Below are 23,216 nucleotides of genomic sequence, written 5' to 3'. Positions count from 1 at the left end.
AACTACCACAAATCACTATCAATAAATAAGTGAAACTCAAAACGAACAGAGATTAAAATAAATAGCCGAGTCAATCTCAAAATGAACAAATATTAACATGAGTAGGGCTGATAGCCCCTGTGCCTTTTCAAGACCAGAACATAATTTGCGCTTTACTGAAAAAGAAATACATAGGAAATGTTTTCACCTTTTTTACTTGCATAAATAAAAATTATCAAAACTTTATCGAAGAAATGCCAGCATCTGTCGATTTAACTGACAACCCACGGTCATTTTTTCATTTTTTTTCAGTAAAGTGCAAATTGTGTTCTGGTATTGAGAAGGCATAGGGGTTATCAGCCCTACTCGTGTTAATATTTTCTCGTTTTGAGTTTGTCTCGGCTATTTATTGTAATTTCTGTTCGTTTTGAGTTTCATTTATTTATTGATAGCGATTTGTGGCAGTTTTACGGATAGAAGATTACCGTAATTTACTTTATTTTCACTCATTCTTGGCACAATTGGGCACAGGGACTATCAGCCCTATTCATGTTAATATTTGCTCATTTTGAGATTGATTCGGCTATTTATTGTAATTTCTGTTCGTTTTGAGTTTCATTTACTTATTGGTAGTGATTTGTGGTAGTTTTACGGATGGAAAATTATTGTAATTTACTTTATTTTCACTCATTCTTGGCTTCATGGAGCTCTTTACTTTTCTTTGGAAAACTTGTCTTATGGAAAATTTTTTTTAATTAACTTGCTATATGTATGTTGGCGAAACTTTTTTAACAATTTTTAATTCTGACACGAGCAGTATTTTTTAATTCAATATTACAGCTGCTGAAGTTGACCTGAAAATAAAACTTAAATGTCAATCCCAAAATATTCTATGCTCTTTGACAACCTGGATACACTTACACTCTTTTTATTTGTTTAAATTGTAATAGTAAAAGTAGTTATAGTAGTATCAACGGAAGTTTCAAATTAATACTCCCAGTTGTTCTCGACATACTGCTGACGTGTCTAATTAGCAAACATTTAACAAAATGCTTTTTGATTTGTTTTTAAAGAAACATTTAGTTTTAAAGCATAATGGGCCAATTACATAATTGTGAGGGGTTGACATATCTATTATTCCTAAAGACAAAGTTGCTGGACCGTTCTACTATGCTGAACAAAATGGCAGTCTCAAAATTTTGACAGGATGCGTTTGGAAAATGAATGGGCTTAAGAGAAGGGCTGCTTACCCTCCAATCTCTTGTTGCTCTTAAATAGGGCACCAAATGCTCGTGCTGTAATTGGAGTGCAAGGGGGAGGACTTCCCCCTTCATATATCTAGTAAGAACGTTTTAACCAAGTAAAAACAAACTGAAAACATTTTAAGCATATTTTGTTTTCAGTAAAATGCAAATTTTGTTCTGTGTCTTGAGAAAGCAGTGAGGTTGTCAGCCCTACTCATGTAAATGTTTACTAGTTTTGAGCATGACCCGGCTATTGATTGTATGATTTAAATAAACAAAATAATGTTAAAATGTTTTAATTTTTAAACTTGAATGAATTAACAATTATTAAAACTTTAAGGAATATATATCAGCATGTGTATACTAAATTGAGAATCCAGAGCCATTTTTTTAGTAAGAGCAAATTTTGTTCTGGTCTTGAGAAAGCAGTGAGGTTGTCAGCCCTACTCATGTTAACTTTTATTAGTTTTGAGCTTGACTCGGCTATTGATTGTATGATTTAAATAAACAAAATACGTTTAAACTGTTTTAATTTTTAAACTTTGACAAATTAACAATTATTAAAACTTTAAGGAATATATATCAGCATGTGTATACTAAATTGAAAATCCAGAGCCTATTTTTTTTTTTTAGTAAGAGCAAATTTTGTTCTGGTCTTGAGAAAGCAGTGAGGTTATCAGCCTTACTCATGTTAATTTTTATTAGTTTTGAGCTTGACTCGGCTATTGATTGTTTGATTTAAATAAACAAAATACGTTTTAACTGTTTTAATTTTTAAACTTTGACAAATTAACAATTATTAAAACTTTAAGGAATATATATCAGCATGTGTATACTAAATTGAAAATCCAGAGCCTATTTTTTTTTTTTAGTAAGAGCAAATTTTGTTCTGGTCTTGAGAAAGCAGTGAGGTTGTCAGCCTTACTCATGTTAATTTTTATTAGTTTTGAGCTTGACTCGGCTATTGATTGTTTGATTTAAATAAACCAAATACGTTTAAAATGTTTTAATTTTTTAAACTTTAATAATTTGAAACTTATTAAAACCTTAAAGAATATATATCAGCATGTGTATACTAAATTGAGAATCCAGAGCCTTTTTTTTTTTAGTAAGAGTAAATTTTGTTCTGGTCTTGAGAAAGCAGTGAGGTTGTCAGCCCTACTCATGTTAACTTTTATTAGTTTTGAGCTTGACTCGGCTATTGATTGTATGATTTAAATAAACAAAATACGTTTTAACTGTTTTAATTTTTAAACTTTGACAAATTAACAATTATTAAAACTTTAAGGAATATATATCAGCATGTGTATACTAAATTGAAAATCCAGAGCCTATTTTTTTTTTTTAGTAAGAGCAAATTTTGTTCTGGTCTTGAGAAAGCAGTGAGGTTATCAGCCTTACTCATGTTAATTTTTATTAGTTTTGAGCTTGACTCGGCTATTGATTGTTTGATTTAAATAAACAAAATACGTTTTAACTGTTTTAATTTTTAAACTTTGACAAATTAACAATTATTAAAACTTTAAGGAATATATATCAGCATGTGTATACTAAATTGAAAATCCAGAGCCTATTTTTTTTTAGTAAGAGCAAATTTTGTTCTGGTCTTGAGAAAGCAGTGAGGTTGTCAGCCTTACTCATGTTAATTTTTATTAGTTTTGAGCTTGACTCGGCTATTGATTGTTTGATTTAAATAAACCAAATACGTTTAAAATGTTTTAATTTTTTAAACTTTAATAATTTGAAACTTTAAAACCTTAAAGAATATATATCAGCATGTGTATACTAAATTGAGAATCCAGAGCCTTTTTTTTTTAGTAAGAGTAAATTTTGTTCTGGTCTTGAAAAAGCAGTGAGGTTGTCAGCCTTACACATGTTAATTTTTATTAGTTTTGAGCTTGACTCGGCTATTGATTGTATGGTTTAAATAAACAAAATACGTTTAAAATGTTTTGATTTTTAAACTTTAATAAATTAAAGACTATTCTTTCTCTAAAAATTACTTTCTCTCTCTCACTTTGTCAGTCCTGTTCCTTCCCCCTCCCTCTTTTTAGGAGAATTATCTACTTACTTGTCGATAAAGTACAAAAGGTGATCGGTGGAAGGTTGAATTTTTGGTCAAATTTTTTTTTGATAAAACTTTAAAAATCGAATATTCTTCAGTAATAAATTATTTTTGCCCGTATTGTTTTCTGGGAACTCCACAGCCTTTTTATATTATGCATTTATTAGTAATTGTATAAAAAAAAGATGGAATTTAAGAAGTAATCCAATACACGTGTATATCTACAAATAAAATGGACGTGCTGATTTATTACAATTCTGGCAGAGACTAACCGCCTGCAAGCGACCGAAACCCATTATCTAACCGCTTTCAGAGTTTATTCAATCCTTTTCATCAGCTTTTTCACTTAAAGATTTGAATTCCATTCAAATGAGCTGAAAAAACTCGACAGAACCTTCGAGACTATAAAATAAATTACCAGTTGACAAAATGTATAAAAAAAGATATTACTAATTTATCAATCATTGAATAACCATTTGAACTATGACTTTGGGTAATAGATAACTTTTCCTTCCTGTAGTTCGTTCATTAATTTAGATAAAAGCCTTTGCTTCCTATTCAAGATAAATTAATATTTGTCTTCGCTTCTTGGAGTTTAATTAATTTTAAAAAAAAGAAGTAACTGTAGTGTGTAGGATACATCTCTCAAACACTAAATGTCAGTAAAGTACTTGTTTTTATACAATTCTACCTTTTTTCAGTTTAAAAAAGATGCTGTAGATGACAAAGAAATGCGAGGAAACACGAGCACGGCGTCTATAAAGCCGTTGTTTGACAGAATAAACCCTGATTTAACGTTCTCAGATGTTGCGATGTCAGAAAGAACCGCGGAAACTCACCTTGAAGGAGAATTGAAGGATAGTCAATCGAGTGTGACCTCAAGTGGTATAAGTTCTGGGAAGGATAGTGAGGACAAATCAGTTGAAGTTCGATTAAAATCGAGGCAGTCCATGGATTCCGGTGCATTTTTAGATAGCACGGTAAGATTCAATTTTGAACATAATTTGTCATTTCTTTTTCCTTAGTTTCATGTTAAATATTATCTATTATATTAATAGGTATTAAGGTTTGGGTTATTTTTCAAATAATTTTTAAATGGTGTGGCAACTTTCACCACAGCAACCAACAATTAAAACCCAAGTCCTAGGTCTCAGTCGGTCTCAGTTAAGGTTTGTGTTATTTTTCAAATAATTTTTAAATGGTGTTGCAACTTTTACCACAGCAACCAACAATTAAAACCCAAGTCCTAAAATCGGTCTCAGTCGTGAACCCTTTTCGCTATCTAGGTTCAGCAGGTGTAAAGATTTTCAATAGAGATGCTAATTCTTCTAAGCTCTGGAAAGGTCTGCTTCATATATAAAAATTCATACCAATAGATTCATACAAAACGGAACTAGCTCTCGGCTCTCTGCCTAAACAGGTAATTAGCCTTTTTCAAACCACACGCTAACAAGCTGCTATTTGAGGAAATAAATATCACAAAGCAAAAATACAAAAAAGAAAAGTACCATCACATCGTCTTCTCCATCAGTATTGTTTCATTAGTTCTTCCTTCGAGGTCTCATTAATAACGCAAAAAGAGATAATGCCAATTTGACCAATATCTACAAGAGAGGCGGGTCCGCCTATTATCAATTATCTTGACGGGGCGTCAGTGTTGGCGTTTGCAACCCCTGAACGACTAACAACGGTGAAATCATATTTTTGTAGGGCCAGAATCCACTGAGCCAGTTTCATGCTCTTGTTCGATATCACACGAAACCACCGTAATGGAATGGTCGATTTCGACGAAAAAATGCCGATCCGCCATGAAGAAGTGAAACTTAGATATAGCACATTTTATCGCTAGTGCCTCCTTCTCAATCGCAGAGTATCGACTCTCTGTTGGCATCACTTTTCTGCTGATGAAGCTGATAGGATGTTCTTCCCCTTCAGCTCGCTGGGTCAGGACTGTCCCCAGTCCTTTACCGTTCACGTCCTTTTGTAGTATGAAGTGCTTGTTATAGTTTGGATTTCTCGAGACCGGAGCTGAACACAGTGCCTCCTTCAGGGACTCTAACGCCGGCTCTACCTTTGTACGCTTCTTGATAACTTCAGGAGCCTTCTTGGTCGTCATCTGACGAAGCGGCTCAGCCAAAGCTGCAAAATTCTGGATAATGTGGCCATAGTATCCATCTAGTCCCATAACTGCTCAAACATTCTTTTTTGACGTGGGGCTTGGATAATTGACAATCCCCTGGACAATGCTCATCGACGCTTTTAACGAATCCGCCTCCAAAGGTATGGTCCAGGAACTTCGCTTGTGTATCGTCGAACCTGCATTTGCTTAGATTGACTGTGAGCCCTTCTTACTGCAATCTCTGGAGGACCATTTCGATGTGTCGCAGTTAGTCCTCAAAAGCATCACTGAAGTTTAAAATACCATCGATGTAGCAGTACAGAATTTCAAACCTCTGTGAATACGATCCACGACCTTTTGGAAATACGCTCCGTGAATCCCAATTGGCGCTACGAGAAATTTTAATAGACCATTTGGCGTCACTAAAGTTGTCTTGCATATGCTATTAGGGTGCATTTTATCTGCCAATATCCTCGGGTTCAGTCCAGCTTGCTGATAAATTTAGCCATTCTCATTCCTCCAAGGATCTTTTTCGCACAAGGTATTGGGTAACAATACTGCCATGAAATTTTATTTAGTTCTCGACAGGTTGCACAAAATCACACCGTCCTATCTATATTTGGTACTAGCACTATCAGTGAATTACTCTCTGACGGTCTTATGATGCCTTCTTCCAGCATCTTAACCACTCTGGTTTTCACCAGGTGCCTTTTTGCTGCTGGAACTCGGTAGGGTTTTTTCCGCACTGGTGGGTTACTGCTTGTATCAATCTCATGCATCACGAGATCGGTTTTCCCAAGTCTGTCTGGGAGAGTTGTTATGTATCTTCTCAAGACTTCAGCCAATTCTCTTTTCAAATTCTTTAGCCGAAATTCCATTTATGGATGACTGGATGGCTTCCTCCGTCATTTCCTGCACCCTTGCAATCCATTATCCCTTCCAGACTCGTGTCTGCAATGTTGTCTGCTTTAATAAATAGGATTTCGCTCAGATTTACCCTGTGGTACTTTCCACGATGGTTGTTTATCTGGAGAAAATTCTTGTAAGAGAACCAGTACTTCCTCTCCCATTACAAACTCTCCGGGCATCCGATTGTGGTCATACCAGGGCTTTTGCCGTTCCTGACTTTACAATAGGTTTTCCCGTGCAGTCTCAGTTCATTTGCTAAGTCGTTCCCGCATATTAACCAGGTAACTGACTACCGAATAGGACGCACCTTAATTTTTGTCTTCCCTTTCCTCTCGCAACACATCTAGTGATCCTCTGATGTGATGCCCATAGATCAGCTCGAGTGATGAGAAACCCATTGAAGCCTGTTAAGTCTCTCTGTAGGCAAACAAAGGGTATGGAAGATACTGATCCAACTTTTTCGGCTCATCTCTGACGAATTTTCGTAGCACTGCACTATAGTCCCATTTAACCTCTCAACCAATTCATCCGTCTCCGGGTGGTAAACGCTGGTACGATGGTGTTTAATGCCAGGGGCCACACACAGTTTCTGCATTGCTTGGGAGATGAGGTTTTACATCCATTATCGGTCAGGATCTCTGAAGGTATCCCCAATTGGGGGTAGAACTTGATCAATTCGTCTGCTATTTTCTGTGAATTGGGCGAGAGAAGCGGTATTGCCTCTGGATATCTGGTTGCATAGTCGACTATTACTAGCATCCACCTGAAACCAGTTTTGCTAATCTCTAGAGGTCCCATCAGATAAATTCCTATTTTGTGGTAAGGAGTTTCAATGATTGGGAGTGGTTGCAATGACATCGGCTCTAATTGGCGTTTTCTGGCAGTCATGACACCGTTGACTATGTTTTCTCACCTTCCAAATAAACATTTGGCTAAAAGAATCTTTTTAAAATCCTGTCAGAAGTTTGTTGCCCTCTCACATGTACTCCTATAATTGAATTACGGGCTAGGTTTAATATGTCTGTTCTGTAGACTGAAGGAACCACCAATTGCCAGTTCTGCTCGTCCTGATCTTCATCCTTGACAACTCGGTAAAGGATATCGTCCTTTGCAATAAATATTTTGCCTCTGTAGGTTCAGGTGTAGCCCGCACCCACAATTATTGCAAAGTTTTATCCACCTCCTCCAACTCTCTGTGCAGGCATTTCTGTGCATAGGAGCCTCCTCTCCGTCTGATTTATTCTTAGACGAGGCATTCCTTTCTCTATGCTTCTACCCCCGAGTTTTCGTGCTTTTCCTCCATCTGAAAACACTGGGTCGTCGAAGTCAATCTGCCTTGCCTCCGGAATGTGCGTTTGTGACTCAAGTTGTCTGTTTGTTCTGGCTTTCGATGTCAAAACTCCTCAACTTCCGAATATACCAGCCTCAAGAATTCCGAAAAATTTCTTCCTACCAGGAACTTCTTTGGGATCCGATCTGAGACTGCAACCTTCACTAGAAGTTCAAAAAGCAAATCATCTGGTTGTTTCACCCATACGTTCACTATTTCTGTAGAGTATTCGTGTGTGTCGCCATATAAGTATCTTAAGTTTCTAGGCTCCTACCAGCACCACGATTCTCCTGGTACCAACCGAGTGCAAAACTGCATTGTCTGCTCCTCCACTGTCCAGCAGTATTTTGACATATCTTCCGTCTACTTTGCCATAAAACACTACCGCTGCCCCCGCCAACTCCTGGTAATCGGGCCTTTCCGGGCTCTCAGCCAGGAAACCCTGTCGCGAATCCTCTGTTTCATGCTTTTCCCTCGGACAGTTTTTCGCAAAGCGCGACATGTCACATACAAAGCAGGCTCTTTTGTTTCCTGCTTGGCAACTCTCGCGTGAGCTTCCTTCCTTGGACTCAGCTCTCGCTTGATGACGGTTCTCTCCTCCTTCACATTTGGCGTCTAAAACTCTTCTGTTTCCTTCCATCCTTGCCCGGACACTGGTATCGGTTAGTGCCTCCCGTCTTCAAACAATCTTTCATTGTTACTAGCTAGAGCGCTATCTTCGGTAAAAGAAACAGTCTCCTTAAGAGTTTCAAACTGCATCTCACGAAACGCTACCGGCTGATGATACGGCACTGCCCCCTGTAAACTGTTTCACTTGCAACAGCTATAAGAGCACTTTTACATCCTTCAATTGCACAACCACTCGCTGGCCAAATTTTCTGCCTGCGCCCTCAGCGAGGTCAGACTGAGACATCTATTGAAGTTGGTTGCCAAATTTTTTCCGAATTCTCCGTAGGAGTCCTTTTCTTCCTTTCTTCCATTTCAGAAGCGTATGTGATACGTTTCATTTGTAAGTTTCAGAGTTCAGAGTTTTCTATTCACCAATTAATACCGACTGGAAATATAATGCTCATATTCCGCCTCGAAAGGTTCCATGGCCAGGGATACAAGGAGAATGCAAAAAACAATACAATAGAAGCAACAACCAAAAAAGAGAATAATAACCAAATAATATATAAGAATAAAAAGAAAACATAACTTGAGGCCTTGGAGTCAAAACACAGAGAAGACAACCATACACAATGAATGAAACACTCATGGGACATCAACTCCTCGGAGGAAAAGGAACAAAATAATCCAAAATAAATAATTAAAAACAAAATGCTATTCTGGTTGATTCTTAACTAAATGGTGCTTAAGAATCCTTTTAAAAGTTCAATCCTTTAAAAAGGGATTGGAAACTGACCTTATAGAATGGGTAGGAGAAATGCAGAAATTATGTGAAGAACAAAGACTATATGGAGCAGAATCAGAAATAAACACAGGAGTTTTTTGAAGAGATTTTGGAAGATTGCCGTGAAGCTGATGAAAGACAAAAGAAGCACAAGAAAGAATGTAAATAGACTGTAGATTTAAGAACGGTTTTGGTGAGGAACGGTTGGTGTCCATAACCAGACACCGTTCTTTATTACGCATGACAGCACGTGACTGCAGTGTAGAAGGAAAAGTAGACATCCATACAATGGGGCAATACGAAACCTATGACTGGACAAGGCAGAAAAAAAGAAGGATCAGAAGAAATCCAGGAAAAATGTGTCCGAATTTTAGAAGGATACCCAAACTCCTTGGGATTTTAATCCTAATCATGGCTATATGGTTTCTAAAACCAGTGAGAGTAATCTGCTCCACAAACCTACTGACATTCAAGAAGGAAGTTGATGAATATTATTCAAGTGACATTTTCTCCTTGTACAAATTTAGAAGAAATGTAAATTAAGATTTTTGTTTTGTAGAGGCTTAACGGCCTACCATCAAATTTGTGAATATATTTATTTATTTATTTAATGAAAGGTTCCCATCAAACAGGATACCAAGAAACAGGACCACCCAATTCTCTTGTCTACACAAGGAGCCTTAAAAGGTGTGTAAGCTGAAGGAAAGCAACACCAATTCGAGAAAAAAAAAGAAAATGTGACTTGCCAACATTCAAGGCCAAGTAATTCGCATCGAACCATGAAAAGCTCTCGCATATTGCCACAAGTCTAGACTTCATATCACATTCGGTCTTCCCAAGGGCTCCAAAAGTGGTGTCACCACTAAACAACGGAAAAATCTTCATAAGAAATAGTATTGGAACACGAACGAACATCAGGACGACAAAACTCGCAGCATGCTAGAGGCCTGGTGTTTTTGACTGCCGAAATCAGATCATAAACATAAATCAGGAATAAAACGGGGCCAAGAATAGATCTCTGAGGGATGACGTAATCTACTTCAAAAGGGGTCCAGAAAAGCAGATAAATTAAAACAAGCCTACCAGAAAAATATGATTCAAACGAAGAGAAAGCATTTGATCTTATACCAATCTATATCTATAAAAATAAGTTGTTTGTCTGTTGATTGACGTCATGTTTGTCGACTGACGTCATTATAAGGATTGAGCTGTATGTCGTCATGAAGTTGTCTGTCGACTGACGAAATTACAGACCGGGACACAAATGACGACCGGGACACTCAAAGAGAAATTACACACTGGGACACCGGGACACAAATAACGACCGGGACACAACTACAACAGGGACGCTGGGGGGCACAGGGGGGTATATAAATGACGACCGGGACACAGTGAATGTTCGATTAGTAATCATCATCAACAAAGCTCAAGGGCAATCATTATAATAATGTGGTATACATCTGAATACGGATTGTTTTTCCCATGGACAATTATATGTTGCATGTTCAAGAGTTTGTAAACCTGACGATCTATTTATATGCACAGACAATGGGACAGCGAAGAATGTTGTATATTCGCAAGTTTTACAAATATATATATATATATATATATATATATATATATATATATATATATATATATATATATATATATATATATATATATATATATATATATATATATATATATATATATATATACATATATATATACATATATATATACATATATATATATTTCTCATCATCTGAAACCATCGAGTGTTCTTGATGGCTTGGAAAATGATTTTGATTTATTTATTGATAAGTGGTGTAAGAAAGAGAATAAAAGTAAAGAGAGTTTTCAAAGTTGGAAGAATTTAATTATTAGTAGAATAAGAAATAAAATATATTCTAATTTAAAAAATAGTAACACTAAATCATTATTTTACAATGCGAAGATTAAACAAGCAATTGCTAATCTACAGAATGAATTTGTAATTGTGCCAGTGGATAAAGCTAATAATAATTTTGCCATAATTTGTCAGAAGCTGTATTGTGATATCTTAAAAAGGGAGTTATGCACAACTAATGTTTACGAAAAGGTAAATTTAGAGGATGAGAATTTAATTGAAAAGACTGAAGAAATACTTTTTAAAAATTTTAATATCAAAATAAATGACAATGATAAAAAGTTCCCTTTCCTATATTGGACTGTAAAATTTCATAAGAATCCCCCTAAACCACGGTTTATTGCTGGAGCAGCTAAATGTCCAACCCGCATTGCTGCTATTGACCTCTCTTTAATTTTAAAGGAAATTGTAAATAAACTTAAAACCTATTGTTCTGGTATTAAAAAGTTTTCGAATTTTAATCCATATTGGATTGTTAATAATTCACTGCAGGTGATAGAGTCTTTAACAATGGTTTCAGCTAAAAGAATTGAGTCTTTCGATTTTGCGACAATGTATACTAATTTATCACTTAATGTAGTGTTAGATAATTTAAAACTGTTATCAAGAAATCTTTCCTCTTATCTAGTAAAAGGTTCTTGAAAATATACACTTATAATAAAAAAGCTATATGGACAAATTGCTTTAATACCACAGTTAACTTGAGATGTTACAGCTTGGATATGATTTTTGAGTTATTAGAATTTGTTTTATACAATACTTATATAAGATTTGGTGGTGATTTGTACAAGCAAATCGTGGGAATTCCCATGGGGGGGAATGCCAGCCCATTTATAGCTGACTTGTTTTTAAGTCAACTAGAATATAAATATATGATGGATAAGAATAATCCAAATAATTTAAAACATGTTTTTGTCAAGTAATAAAAGATATTTAGATGATATTTTGGTCTTAAATTGTAAGGATTTCATTGATATTTCTAAAAATATATATCCATCAGAGCTTACTCTTGAACCTAGTCATGGCGCTGGTCATGAAGATCATTTCTTAGATTTAAATGTTAATATTTGTGATAATAATAAATTAAGTTTTAAAATGTATAATAAAACGGATGATTTTGATTTTGAAGTGATTAGTTTCCCATTCCCTGAAAGTAATATACACTCAAATATCACATATTCTGCGTTTTTCTCACAGTTACTTCGTTATGCAAGGATTTGTAGTAATTATATTGATTTTAAAAATAGATGTAAAATCTTAAGCCAAAAATTGATATCAAGAGGTTTTTCTGCAAATAAATTAACTTGGCAATTTAAAAAATTTAGTTTTCATTATAACGAACTTTTAAATAAATATCAAAAGAAAGAATTATCTGGGAATACTTAAAGAAATTTTCAACTAATTTCGGAGGTTCGACAAATGATGATGCAGTGCCATTTATTTTGATTTGTGTTTCTAGTAGAGCGTTTTTTTTTAAAAAAAATAGCCACATGGTAAAGATGAATTCTATAATTGTTTAGTTCATTAATTTTTTTTTTTTGCAATGTGTTAATATTTGTGATTTGGTAAATTTTATCATATTTAGTTTACCTATTGTTGCTAAAAAGAGGGATATATTAACAGGATAAGCTTGTTTTGGTGTTACTTGGTTGTTTTACATTTCCTATTTTTTTTTTCATAGGCATGTATTTTGGAGGTGATACCTAACACGGGGATGCCATGGATATTCTGTGGTAGCCATAACCCTTGGCTGGGTAGAGAACTTAAAGTGGCGAAACCCTATAGGCCAGTGTATTCTCCTGATGAGCCCTTGTGTTGGGTTGTTGCCTCTGAATTATTTGTCTTTATTATTTTTTCTATTGTTTGGTAAATGACGACTTTTACTTATCGACGACATGACTGCCTGTCCATGGATTATTCTTTATGGTTGATTGTGTTTGGCTATGCTGTTTGACCTATGTGATTGTATGGATGGGTAGGGTTAAGGCCTCATTCAAGTGCTGGTCTATATTAATCACTAATTTAGGAAAACCGTCTTCCTTTTCTCCTTCTGTCTTTTTTTTTATGTGTTGTGCTGTTGCATTGGTGATTTCTCTTTTCATGATATACTAGATGTTGGGGTGGCGCTTCGCGCCACCCCAACACCTAGTTGGTGGGGGCGCTTCGCGTCCCCCCGCGCGCGTAAGTCGTTACGCGCCATATTAGTTACGCGCCATTGTAGTTGTGTCCCTATGTCCCACCTGTGAATATAGATAGATAGATAGATATATATATATATATATATATATATATATATATATATATATATATATATATATATATATATGGTTTTAACTACGTAAAACTTGCGAATATACAACATTCTTTGCTGTCCCATTGTCTTTGCATATAAATAGATTGTCAGGTTTACCGACTCTTGAACATGCAACATATAATGGTCCATGGGAAAACAATCGGTATTCAGATCTATACCTCATGATCCTAATGATTGCCCTTGAGCTTTGTTGATGGTGATTGCTAATCGACCATTCCCTGTGTCGCCGTCGTCATATATATATCCCCCTGTGCCTTCCGGCGTCCGCGTTGTTGTTGTGTCCCTGTGTCCCGGTCGTCATTTATATTCCCTGTGTCCCGGTCGTCATTTGTGTCCCGGTGTCCCAGTCTGTGATTTCTCTTTGAGTGTCCCAGCGTCATTTATATTCCTTGTGTCCCGGTCGTCATTTGTCTCCCGGTGTCCCGGTCTGTATATACAATCGTTTTTGAGTTGGTCTTTTTTTTAGTTTTTTACCTTTATTTTAGTTTTTTCAGTTATACCTCATGATTCTAATGATTGCCCTTGAGCTTTGTTGATGGTGATTGCTAATCAAACATTCCCTGTGTCCCCGTCGTCATTTATATATCCTCCTGTGCCCCCCGGCGTCCCCGTTGCAGTTGTGTCCCTGTGTCCCGGTCGTCATTTATATTCCCTGTGTCTCGGTCATCATTTGTATCCCGGTGTCCCGGTCTGTATATACATTCGTTTTTGAAATGGTATATGATGAAATAAATATTTGTATTTTTCCCCTTTTTTTCTTTTTAGTTTTTTTTTTTTTGGTTTTACGTATTTTTTAGTTTTTTTAGTTTTTTTTTCTTTTTTCTTTTTAGTTTTTTTAATTTTATTTTTTTAGTTTTGTTTTTCTCCTTTATTTTTCTTTTTTTCCTTTTTTATTTTTTTATTTTTTATTTTTTTTAGTTTTTTAGCTTTTTTAGTTTTTTTTATTAGTTTTTAGTTTTTTTTTCTTTTTAGTTTTTTTGTAGCTTTTACCTTTTTTTAGTTTTTTTAGTTTTTTTTTTACTAATGTCCTGGTTGTCATTTATACTCCCTGTGTCCCGGTCGTCATTTGTGTCCCGGTGCTTTGTTGATGGTGATTGCTAATCGAACAGTCCTTGTGTCCCGGTCGCTTTCTCTTTGAGTGTCCCGGTCGTCATTTATATTCCCTATGTGCCGGTGTCCCGGTCGTCATTTGTGTCCCGATGTCCCGGTCTGTAATTTCGTCAGTCGAAAACATGACGTCAGTCGACACACAAACATGACGTCACCCGACAGACCCACACACACACAGACAACTTATTTATATATATATATATACTAGCTGTTGGGGTGGCGCTTCGCGCTACCCCAACACCTAGTTGGTGGGGGCGCTTCGCAACCCCCCCAAGCCCCCCCGCGCGCGTAAGTCGTTACGCGCCATATTAGTTACGCGCCATTGTAGTTGTGTCCCTATGTCCCACCTGTGAATATAGATAGATATATATATATATATATATATATATATATATATATATATATATATATATATATATATATATATATATATATATATATATATATATATATGTTTTTAACTACGTAAAACTTGCGAATATACAACATTCTTTGCTGTCCCATTGTCTGTGCATATAAATAGATTGTCAGGTTTACCGACTCTTGAACATGCAACATATGGGAAAACATGGGAAAACAATCCGTATTCAGATCTATACCTCATGATTCTAATGATTGCCCTTGAGCTTTGTTGATGGTGATTGCTAATCGACCATTCCCTGAGTCGCCATCGTCATTTATATATCCCCCTGTGCACCCCGGCGTCCCCTTTGTAGTTATGTCCCTGTGTCCCGGTCGTCATTTATATTCCCTGTGTCCCGGTCGTCATTTGTGTCCCGGTGTTCCAGTCTGTGATTTCTCTTTGAGTGTCCCGGGCGTCATTTATATTCCTTGTGTCCCGGTCGTCATTTATATTCCCTGTATCCCGGGCGTCATTTATATCCCCCTGTGCCCCCCGGCGTCCCCATTGTAGTTGTGTCCCTGTGTCCCGGTCGTCATTTATATTCCCTGTGTCCCGGTCGTCATTTGTATCCCGGTGTCCCGGTCTGTATATACATTCGTTTTTTAGTTTTGTTTTTCTCCTTTATTTTTTTCCTTTTTTCTTTTTTTTCTTTTTTAGTTTATTTAGATTTTTAGATTTGTTAGTTTTTTTATTAGTTTTTAGTTTTTTTGTAGTTTTTACCATTTTTTTAGTTTTTTTAGTTTTTTTTTTACTTTTGTCCTGGTCGTCATTTATACTCCCTGTGTCCCGGTCGTCATTTGTGTCTCGGTGCTTTGTTGATTGCTAATTTATATTATATTTATATTTATATTTTTTATATTTATTAATATTTTTTTAGTTTTCTTTTTCTCTTATTTTTCAGTTTTTTCCTTTTTTTTAGTTTTTTCTTTTTTAGTTTTTAGTTTTTTTTTGTTTTTTACCTTTTTTTAGTTTTTTTAGTTTTTTAGCTTTTTTAGTTTTTTTATTAGTTTTTAGTTTTTTTTTAGTTTTTGCCTTTTTTTAGTTTTTTAGCTTTTTTAGTTTTTTTTTCTTTTTAGTTTTTTTTGTAGTTTTTACCTTTTTTAGTTTTTTTTCTTCTTTTGTATTAGTGTGAAATAATTCAGACGTCATATGCGGACAAACACGACGTCACTCGACAGACAGACAGACAGACATAACCCACAAACAACTTATTTTTATATGTATTTATTCATATTTTTTTAGTTTTCTTTTTCTCTTTTATTTTTCAGTTTTTTCCTTTTTTTTTAGTTTTTTTCTTTTTTAGTTTTTAGTTTTTTTTAGTTTTTTTTTTACCTTTTTTTAGTTTTTTTTAGTTTTTTTAGTTTTTTAGTTTTTTTTATTAGTTTTTATTTTTTTTGTAGTTTTTGCCTTTTTTTATTTTTTTCAGTTTTTTTTAGTTATTAGATTTTTACCTTTTTTTAGTTTTTTTTAGTTTTTTAGCTTTTTTAGTTTTTTTTTCTTTTTAGTTTTTTTTGTAGTTTTTACCTTTTTTAGTTTTTTTCTTCTTTTCTATTAGTGTGAAATAATTCAGACAAACATGACGTCACCTGATCCACAGATCCACACACAGACAACTTATTTTTATATATATAGAAGACTAGCTGTTGGGGTGGCGCTTCGCGCCACCCCAACACCTAGTTGGTGGGGGCGCTTCGCGCCCCCCCAAGCCCCCCCGCGCGCGTAAGTCGTTACGCGCCATAATAGTTACGCGCCATTGTAGTTGTGTCCCTATGTCCCACCTGTGAATATATATATCTTCTATATATATAAAAATAAGTTGTCTGTGGATGGATGGATGGATGTGTCAGGTGACGTCACCTGAAAAAACTGGATCAGGTGACGTCAAAACTGAAAAAACTAAAAAAAGGCAAAAACTACAAAAAAAACTAAAAACTAATAAAAAAAATAAAAAAGCTAAAAAACTAAAAATCTATAAAGGTAAAAACCAATAAAAAACTAAAAAAAAAACTGAAAAAACTAAAAAAAGGCAAAAACTACAAAAAAAACTAAAAACTAATAAAAAAAGTAAAAAAGCTAAAAAACTAAAAAAACTAAAAAAAAACTAAAAAAAGGTAAAAAACTAAAAAAAATAAAAAATAAAAAAAAAACAATAAAAAACTAAAAAAAAAACTGAAAAAACTAAAAAAAGGCAAAAACTACAAAAAAAAACTAAAAACTAATAAAAAAAGTAAAAAAGCTAAAAAACTAAAAAAACTAAAAAAACTAAAAAAATGTAAAAAACTAAAAAAAATAAAAAATAAAAAAAAACTAAAAAAAAGGAAAAAACTGAAAAATAAGCTAAAATAAAGGTAAAAACCAATAAAAAACTAAAAAAAAAAAAGGAAAAAACTAATAAATGACGACACTCAAAGAGAAAGCGACCAGGACAAAAAACTAAAAAAAAAGGCAAAAACTACAAAAAAACTAAAAACTAATAAAAAAAATAAAAAAGCTAAAAAACTAAAAAAACTAAAAAAAGGTAAAAAACTAAAAAAACTAAAAACTAAAAAAAAACTAAAAAAGGTAAAAACTAAAAGAACTAAAAAAGAAAAAAATAAATGACGACACTCAAAGAGAAAGCGACCAGGACAAAAGGAATGTTCGATTAGCAATCAACAAAGCACCGGGACACAGGGAGTATAAATGACGACCAGGACACAAGTAAAAAAAAAAAATTAACAAAACTAAAAAGAAGGTAAAAACTACAAAAAAACTAAAAAGAAAAAAAAACTAAAAACTAATAAAAAAACTAAAAAATCTAAAAATCTAAATAAACTAAAAAAGAAAAAAAAAGGAAAAAAATAAAGGAGAAAAACAAAACTAAAAAACGAATGTATATACAGACCGGTACACCGGGATACAAATGACGACCGGGACACAGGGAATATAAATAACGACCGGGACACAGGGACACAACTACAACGGGGACACCGGGGGAAACAGGGGGATATAAATGACGACCGGGACAAAAAAACTAAAAAGAAATAAAAACTAAAAACTAATAAAAAAAACTAAAAAATCTAAAAATCTAAATAAGCTAAAAAAGAAAAAAAAAGGAAAAAAATAAAGGAGAAAAACAAAACTAAAAAACGAATGTATATACAGACCGGGACACCGGGATACAAATGATGACCGGGACCCGGGACACAGGGAATATAAATGACGACCGGGACACAGGGACACAACTACAACGGGGACACCGGGGGAAACAGGGGGATAACCTGACAATCTATTTATATGCAAAGACAATGGGACAGCAAAGAATGTTGTATATTCGCAAGTTTTACGTAGTTAAAACCATATATATATATATATATATCTATATTCACAGGTGGGACATAGGGACACAACTACAATGGCGCGTAACTATTATGGCGCGTAACGACTTACGCGCGCGGGGGGGCTTGGGGGGGGCGCGAAGCGCCCCCACCAACTAGGTGTTGGGGTGGCGCGAAGCGCCACCCCAACAGCTAGTATATATATATATATATATATATATATATATATATATATATATATATATATATATATATATATATATATATATATATATATATATATATATATATATATATATGGTTTTAACTACGTAAAACTTGCGAATATACAACATTCTTTGCTGTCCCATTGTCTTTGCATATAAATAGATTGTCAGGTTTACCGACTCTTGAACATGCAACATATAATGGTCCATGGGAAAACAATCTGTATTCAGATCTATACCTCATGATTCTAATGATTGCCCTTGAGCTTTGTTGATGGTGATTGCTAATCGACCATTCCCTGTCCCGGTGTCCCCGTTGTAGTTGTGTCCCGGTCGTCATTTATATTCCCTGTGTCCCGGTCGTCATTTTTATCCCGGTGTCCCGGTCTGTATATACATTCGTTTTTTAGTTTTGTTTTTCTCCTTTATTTTTTTCCTTTTTAGTTTATTTAGATTTTTAGATTTTTTAGTTTTTTTATTAGTTTTTAGTTTTTTTTTTCTTTTTAGTTTTTTTGTAGTTTTTACCTTCTTTTTAGTTTTGTTAAATTTTTTTTTTTACTTATGTCCTGGTCGTCATTTATACTCCCTGTGTCCCGGTGCTTTGTTGATTGCTAATCGAACATTCCTTTTGTCCTGGTCGCTTTCTCTTTGAGTGTCGTCATTTATTTTTTTCTTTTTTAGTTCTTTTAGTTTTTACCTTTTTTAGTTTTTTTTAGTTTTTTAGATGAAAATTTTTTTTAGTTTTTTCCTTTTTTTCTTTTTAGTTTTTTATTGGTTTTTACCTTTATTTTAGCTTATTTTTCAGTTTTTTCCTTTTTTTTAGTTTTTTTTTATTTTTTTTAGTTTTTACCTTTTTTTAAGTTTTTTAATTTTTTTTAGTTTTTTAGCTTTTTTACTTTTTTTATTAGTTTTTAGTTTTTTTTGTAGTTTTTGCCTTTTTTTAGTTTTTTCAGTTTTTTTTTAGTTTTTTATTGGTTTTTACCTTTATTTTAGCTTATTTTTCAGTTTTTTTTTTAGTTTTTTTAGTTTTTTACCTTTTTTTAGTTTTTTTAGTTTTTTAGCTTTTTTATTTTTTTTTATTAGTTTTTAGTTTTTTTTGTAGTTTTTGCCTTTTTTTAGTTTTTTTAGTTTTTTAGCTTTTTTATTAGTTTTTAGTTTTTTTGTAGTTTTTGCCTTTTATTAGTTTTTTTCTTTTTAGTTTTTTTGTAGTTTTTACCTTCTTTTTAGTTTTGTTAGTTTTTTTTTTTACTTATGTCCTGGTCGTCATTTATACTCCCTGTGTCCCGGTGCTTTGTTGATTGCTAATCGAACATTCCTTTTGTCCTGGTCGCTTTCTCTTTGAGTGTCGTCATTTATTTTTTTCTTTTTTAGTTCTTTTAGTTTTTACCTTTTTTAGTTTTTTTTAGTTTTTTAGATGAAAATTTTTTTTAGTTTTTTCCTTTTTTTCTTTTTAGTTTTTTATTGGTTTTTACCTTTATTTTAGCTTATTTTTCAGTTTTTTCCTTTTTTTTAGTTTTTTTTATTTTTATTTTTTTTTAGTTTTTTACCTTTTTTTAGTTTTTTTAGTTTTTTAGCTTTTTTACTTTTTTTATTAGTTTTGTTTTTTTTTGTACTTTTTGCCTTTTTTTAGTTTTTTCAGTTTTTTTTTAGTTTTTCATTGGTTTTTACCTTTATTTTAGCTTATTTTTCAGTTTTTTCCTTTTTTTTAGTTTTTAGTTTTTTACCTTTTTTTAGTTTTTTTATTTTTTTATTAGTTTTTAGTTTTTTTGTAGTTTTTGCCTTTTTTTAGTTTTTTTAGTTTTTTAGCTTTTTTATTAGTTTTTAGTTTTTTTTTGTAGTTTTTGCCTTTTTTTAGTTTTTTTAGTTTTTTAGCTTTTTTATTTTTTTTATTAGTTTTTAGTTTTTTTTGTAGTTTTTGCCTTTTTTTAGTTTTTTCAGTTTTGACGTCACCTGATCCAGTTTTTACAGGTGACGTCACCTGATCCACAGATCCACACACAGACAACTTATTTTTATATATATAGATATATATATCTAAAAAAAGAAAAATTCCAAACAGAAAAAAACTTAAAAAAGGAAAAAAATAAAAAAGGTAAAAACCTAAAAAGAAAAAAATACCAGGACACAAATGACGACCGGGGCACTGGAAATATAAATGATGACCGGGACACAGGGACACAACTACAACGAGGACGCCGGGGGGCATAGGGGGATATATAAATGACGACGGGGACACAGAGAATGTTCGATTAGCAATCACCATCAACATAGCTCAAGGGCAATCATTAGAATAATGAGGTATAGATCTAAATACGGATTGTTTTTCCCATGGACAATTGTATATTGCATGTTCAAAAGTCGGTAAACCTGACAATCTATTTATATGCACAGACAATTGGACAGCGAAGAATGGGACACCAACTAGGTGTTGGGGTGGCGCAAAGCGTCACCCCAACAGCTAGTATGCGATAATTTCTAAAGAAGAATCCAATGGGTCAAAGAATCAAAAGCTTTACGAATATCCAAAAGTAAAGCTGCTGGGATATGACCAGAATCTATTGCCGAATGGATGAATTTCAAGGGAGCTGCTTAAGCATGTACTTTAGAGTGATTCGCTCGGAATCCAAACTGGAAATCTTGCAAAAATTCTTTTGCATCTAGAAAAGTAAGAAGCCTGGATAGCAATAAAAAATTTTGATGAAAACAGATAACAGAAAATTTGGCCTATAATTGTCAGGATTACTCCGAGAACCAGGTTTATGCAGCACTATAACCTTAGCTCGCTTGAAAGATTCAGAGAAAATTCTTATCTCGACAGACAGATTGACAAGCTTAGCCAATGGTGATAGAATAGCCTGCAGAATGGCACGGATAACCCTGTTAGGAATTCTGTCTGGCCCTGAAAACGATGATCCTTTAAGAGTATTCCTGATACGAGCTACCTCAAACTCAGAAACAGGGTTCAAGATCATTGACTTTAAACATGGAGGTCCAAGATAGGCTCTGAAAATGCAACGAGAAGTCACACAGCTTGCAGAGGAAGCAAAAGCAAAATAAGAAGTATGCTCTAGCTGAACATCTTCTTCTCCTTGGACGGTTTTACCATCGCCTATTAGCGTTGTTGGAACTGAAGGCAGAGCAGGAGTAGCTCTAAGAACTGAATTAATTAAATACCATGTCTTTCTAACATTCTAACGTCATAATAACTTTTTTCCAAAGCCTACATCCTGGAACCTTCGTACTTACCTAAAAATATGGCAACATCTAAATGTTGGGCCCTACTCATTCCCAGTAGGTTGCTTTCGGTCAATTAGTTTACCCAAAATAACCTAACAACATGTCAACATCTAAATGTTGGGCCAAGTCCATTCCCAGTAGCTTGCTTTCAGCCAATTAGTTTACCCCAAATAACCTCAAAACATGAGAACATCTAAAGTTGGCCAAAAAATATTCCCAGTAGCTTACTTTCAATCAATTAGTTTACCCAAAATAACCTAAAAACATTGGCAACATCTAAAGTTGGCCAAAACCCGTTCCCAGTTGCTTGTATTCGGCCAATTAGTTTACCCAAAATAACCTCAAAACATGCAAAGGTAACCTCAAAAAATATACGTGTAGATAAATTATTCTAGCTCTTTCAAAACTGGACTCGAGATAATTTTTTTCGTTCATTCAGTGTTCTGAAAAACTTGGATTTTACAAATTTATATTCTGAATACATATTAACGATGACCATGAGTTTTGTTTAATGAAGAAAGATAAGAAGGAAAGGTAACCTATCGGTGGTATTATACAACAGAACGATGCAAGTCCAAGTACATGCGTAGAACTCTTTTCTAGAGGGGTTTAAAAAAGGCAAAAAAAATAGACGAAATATAGGAAATCAAAAGAAAAATCCGATAGTCCTGTGATTTCAGGAGAGTTTGACTAGACCTGAGAACCTTCATCCTTTGTACGTCTCTAGGTAGCATTTCCTCTGTAAAGCTCAAAGGCTCACTAAAAGCAATTTTGTACCCCATATATTGGGAAAGTATAGTTCTGAAACTTGTTTTTTGGACACATACTTGGACTCAGTGATTCCTTAGAAATCTCCACTGGAATATTTTCTTTGAGGTCACTAGCGGCTCATTAACTTCTTCTGAAGAATAGTTTACTGTAGGGTGTTTGGTAAGTCTGGATAAATGGGGTAGTTGGATATTTGTCATATGTAATTAAAATTAAGCTGTATTTTACTTGTTTATGTTTCAAATAGTAAATATTTGAGAATGCATATTTTTTTCATAATTTCAGTTACAATTACATAAGTTAAATGTAATTAAAAGTTACTTAATTATCAATCAAGTAACATCATATTCTTATCCAAATAAAATCTTCAATAAAAACCTTGGACCAATCCAGTGATATTGAAGCAAATAAATGTTTGAAATAAATTGTTTAAGTCTCAAATAACTAACCCAATACAAGGAAATAAGGAGTTATATTAAGCTTATCGAAACAAGTTGAATACCGATTTAAGAAATGAAAAGAAAAGAAATACTTTTAGAAGAAGTTTAAGGAGGTTGAAGGATGCCCTAGAAAAACTTGGGGATTAATAAAAGAAGTGATTGAATTAAAAACAAGCAATGTTGACGGTGAATTAATCAGTGCAAAGGGAGAGACTTTAAAGTTGGAAGATGATATATGCAATGAATTTTTACCCATGGATGAAGGAGTTTTTACCCATTTTTACCAGATTTGTACCCATGCATGAAGGAGTTAAATACGTCTAATAGAGTTATAAAACGGACCGTTTTTTTTAAATACCTTGGGATTGTAATTGATGAAGCTCTATCTTTTAAGCAGCATGTAACTTTAACTAGTAAAATTTAGGCAAAAAATCAAGGTATAATGAAGAAACTCCAGCATTTGTTTGTTCTAAATCTATCTTCTGCCATCT

General features: G+C 33.8%; 1 protein-coding gene across 3 annotated transcripts in view; it reads left to right on the top strand.

Annotated features, from left to right (window-relative positions):
• The window catches only part of LOC136026421 (cytokine receptor-like), a 154,128-nt gene that overhangs the window by 125,004 nt on the left and 5,908 nt on the right, over positions 1 to 23,216 (top strand). For all 3 annotated transcript variants that reach the window (XM_065702996.1, XM_065702995.1, XM_065702998.1), the window contains one exon: positions 3,990 to 4,268. In XM_065702996.1, the coding sequence (XP_065559068.1) occupies positions 3,990 to 4,268 (279 nt within the window). The remainder of the gene's footprint in view (positions 1 to 3,989; positions 4,269 to 23,216) is intronic.

The sequence above is a fragment of the Artemia franciscana genome, chromosome 4, assembly GCF_032884065.1.
Source record: "Artemia franciscana chromosome 4, ASM3288406v1, whole genome shotgun sequence".
Lineage (NCBI taxonomy): Eukaryota > Metazoa > Arthropoda > Branchiopoda > Anostraca > Artemiidae > Artemia > Artemia franciscana.
Note: the sequence above shows the minus strand (reverse complement) of the source record. Positions and strands in the feature narration are given on the sequence as shown.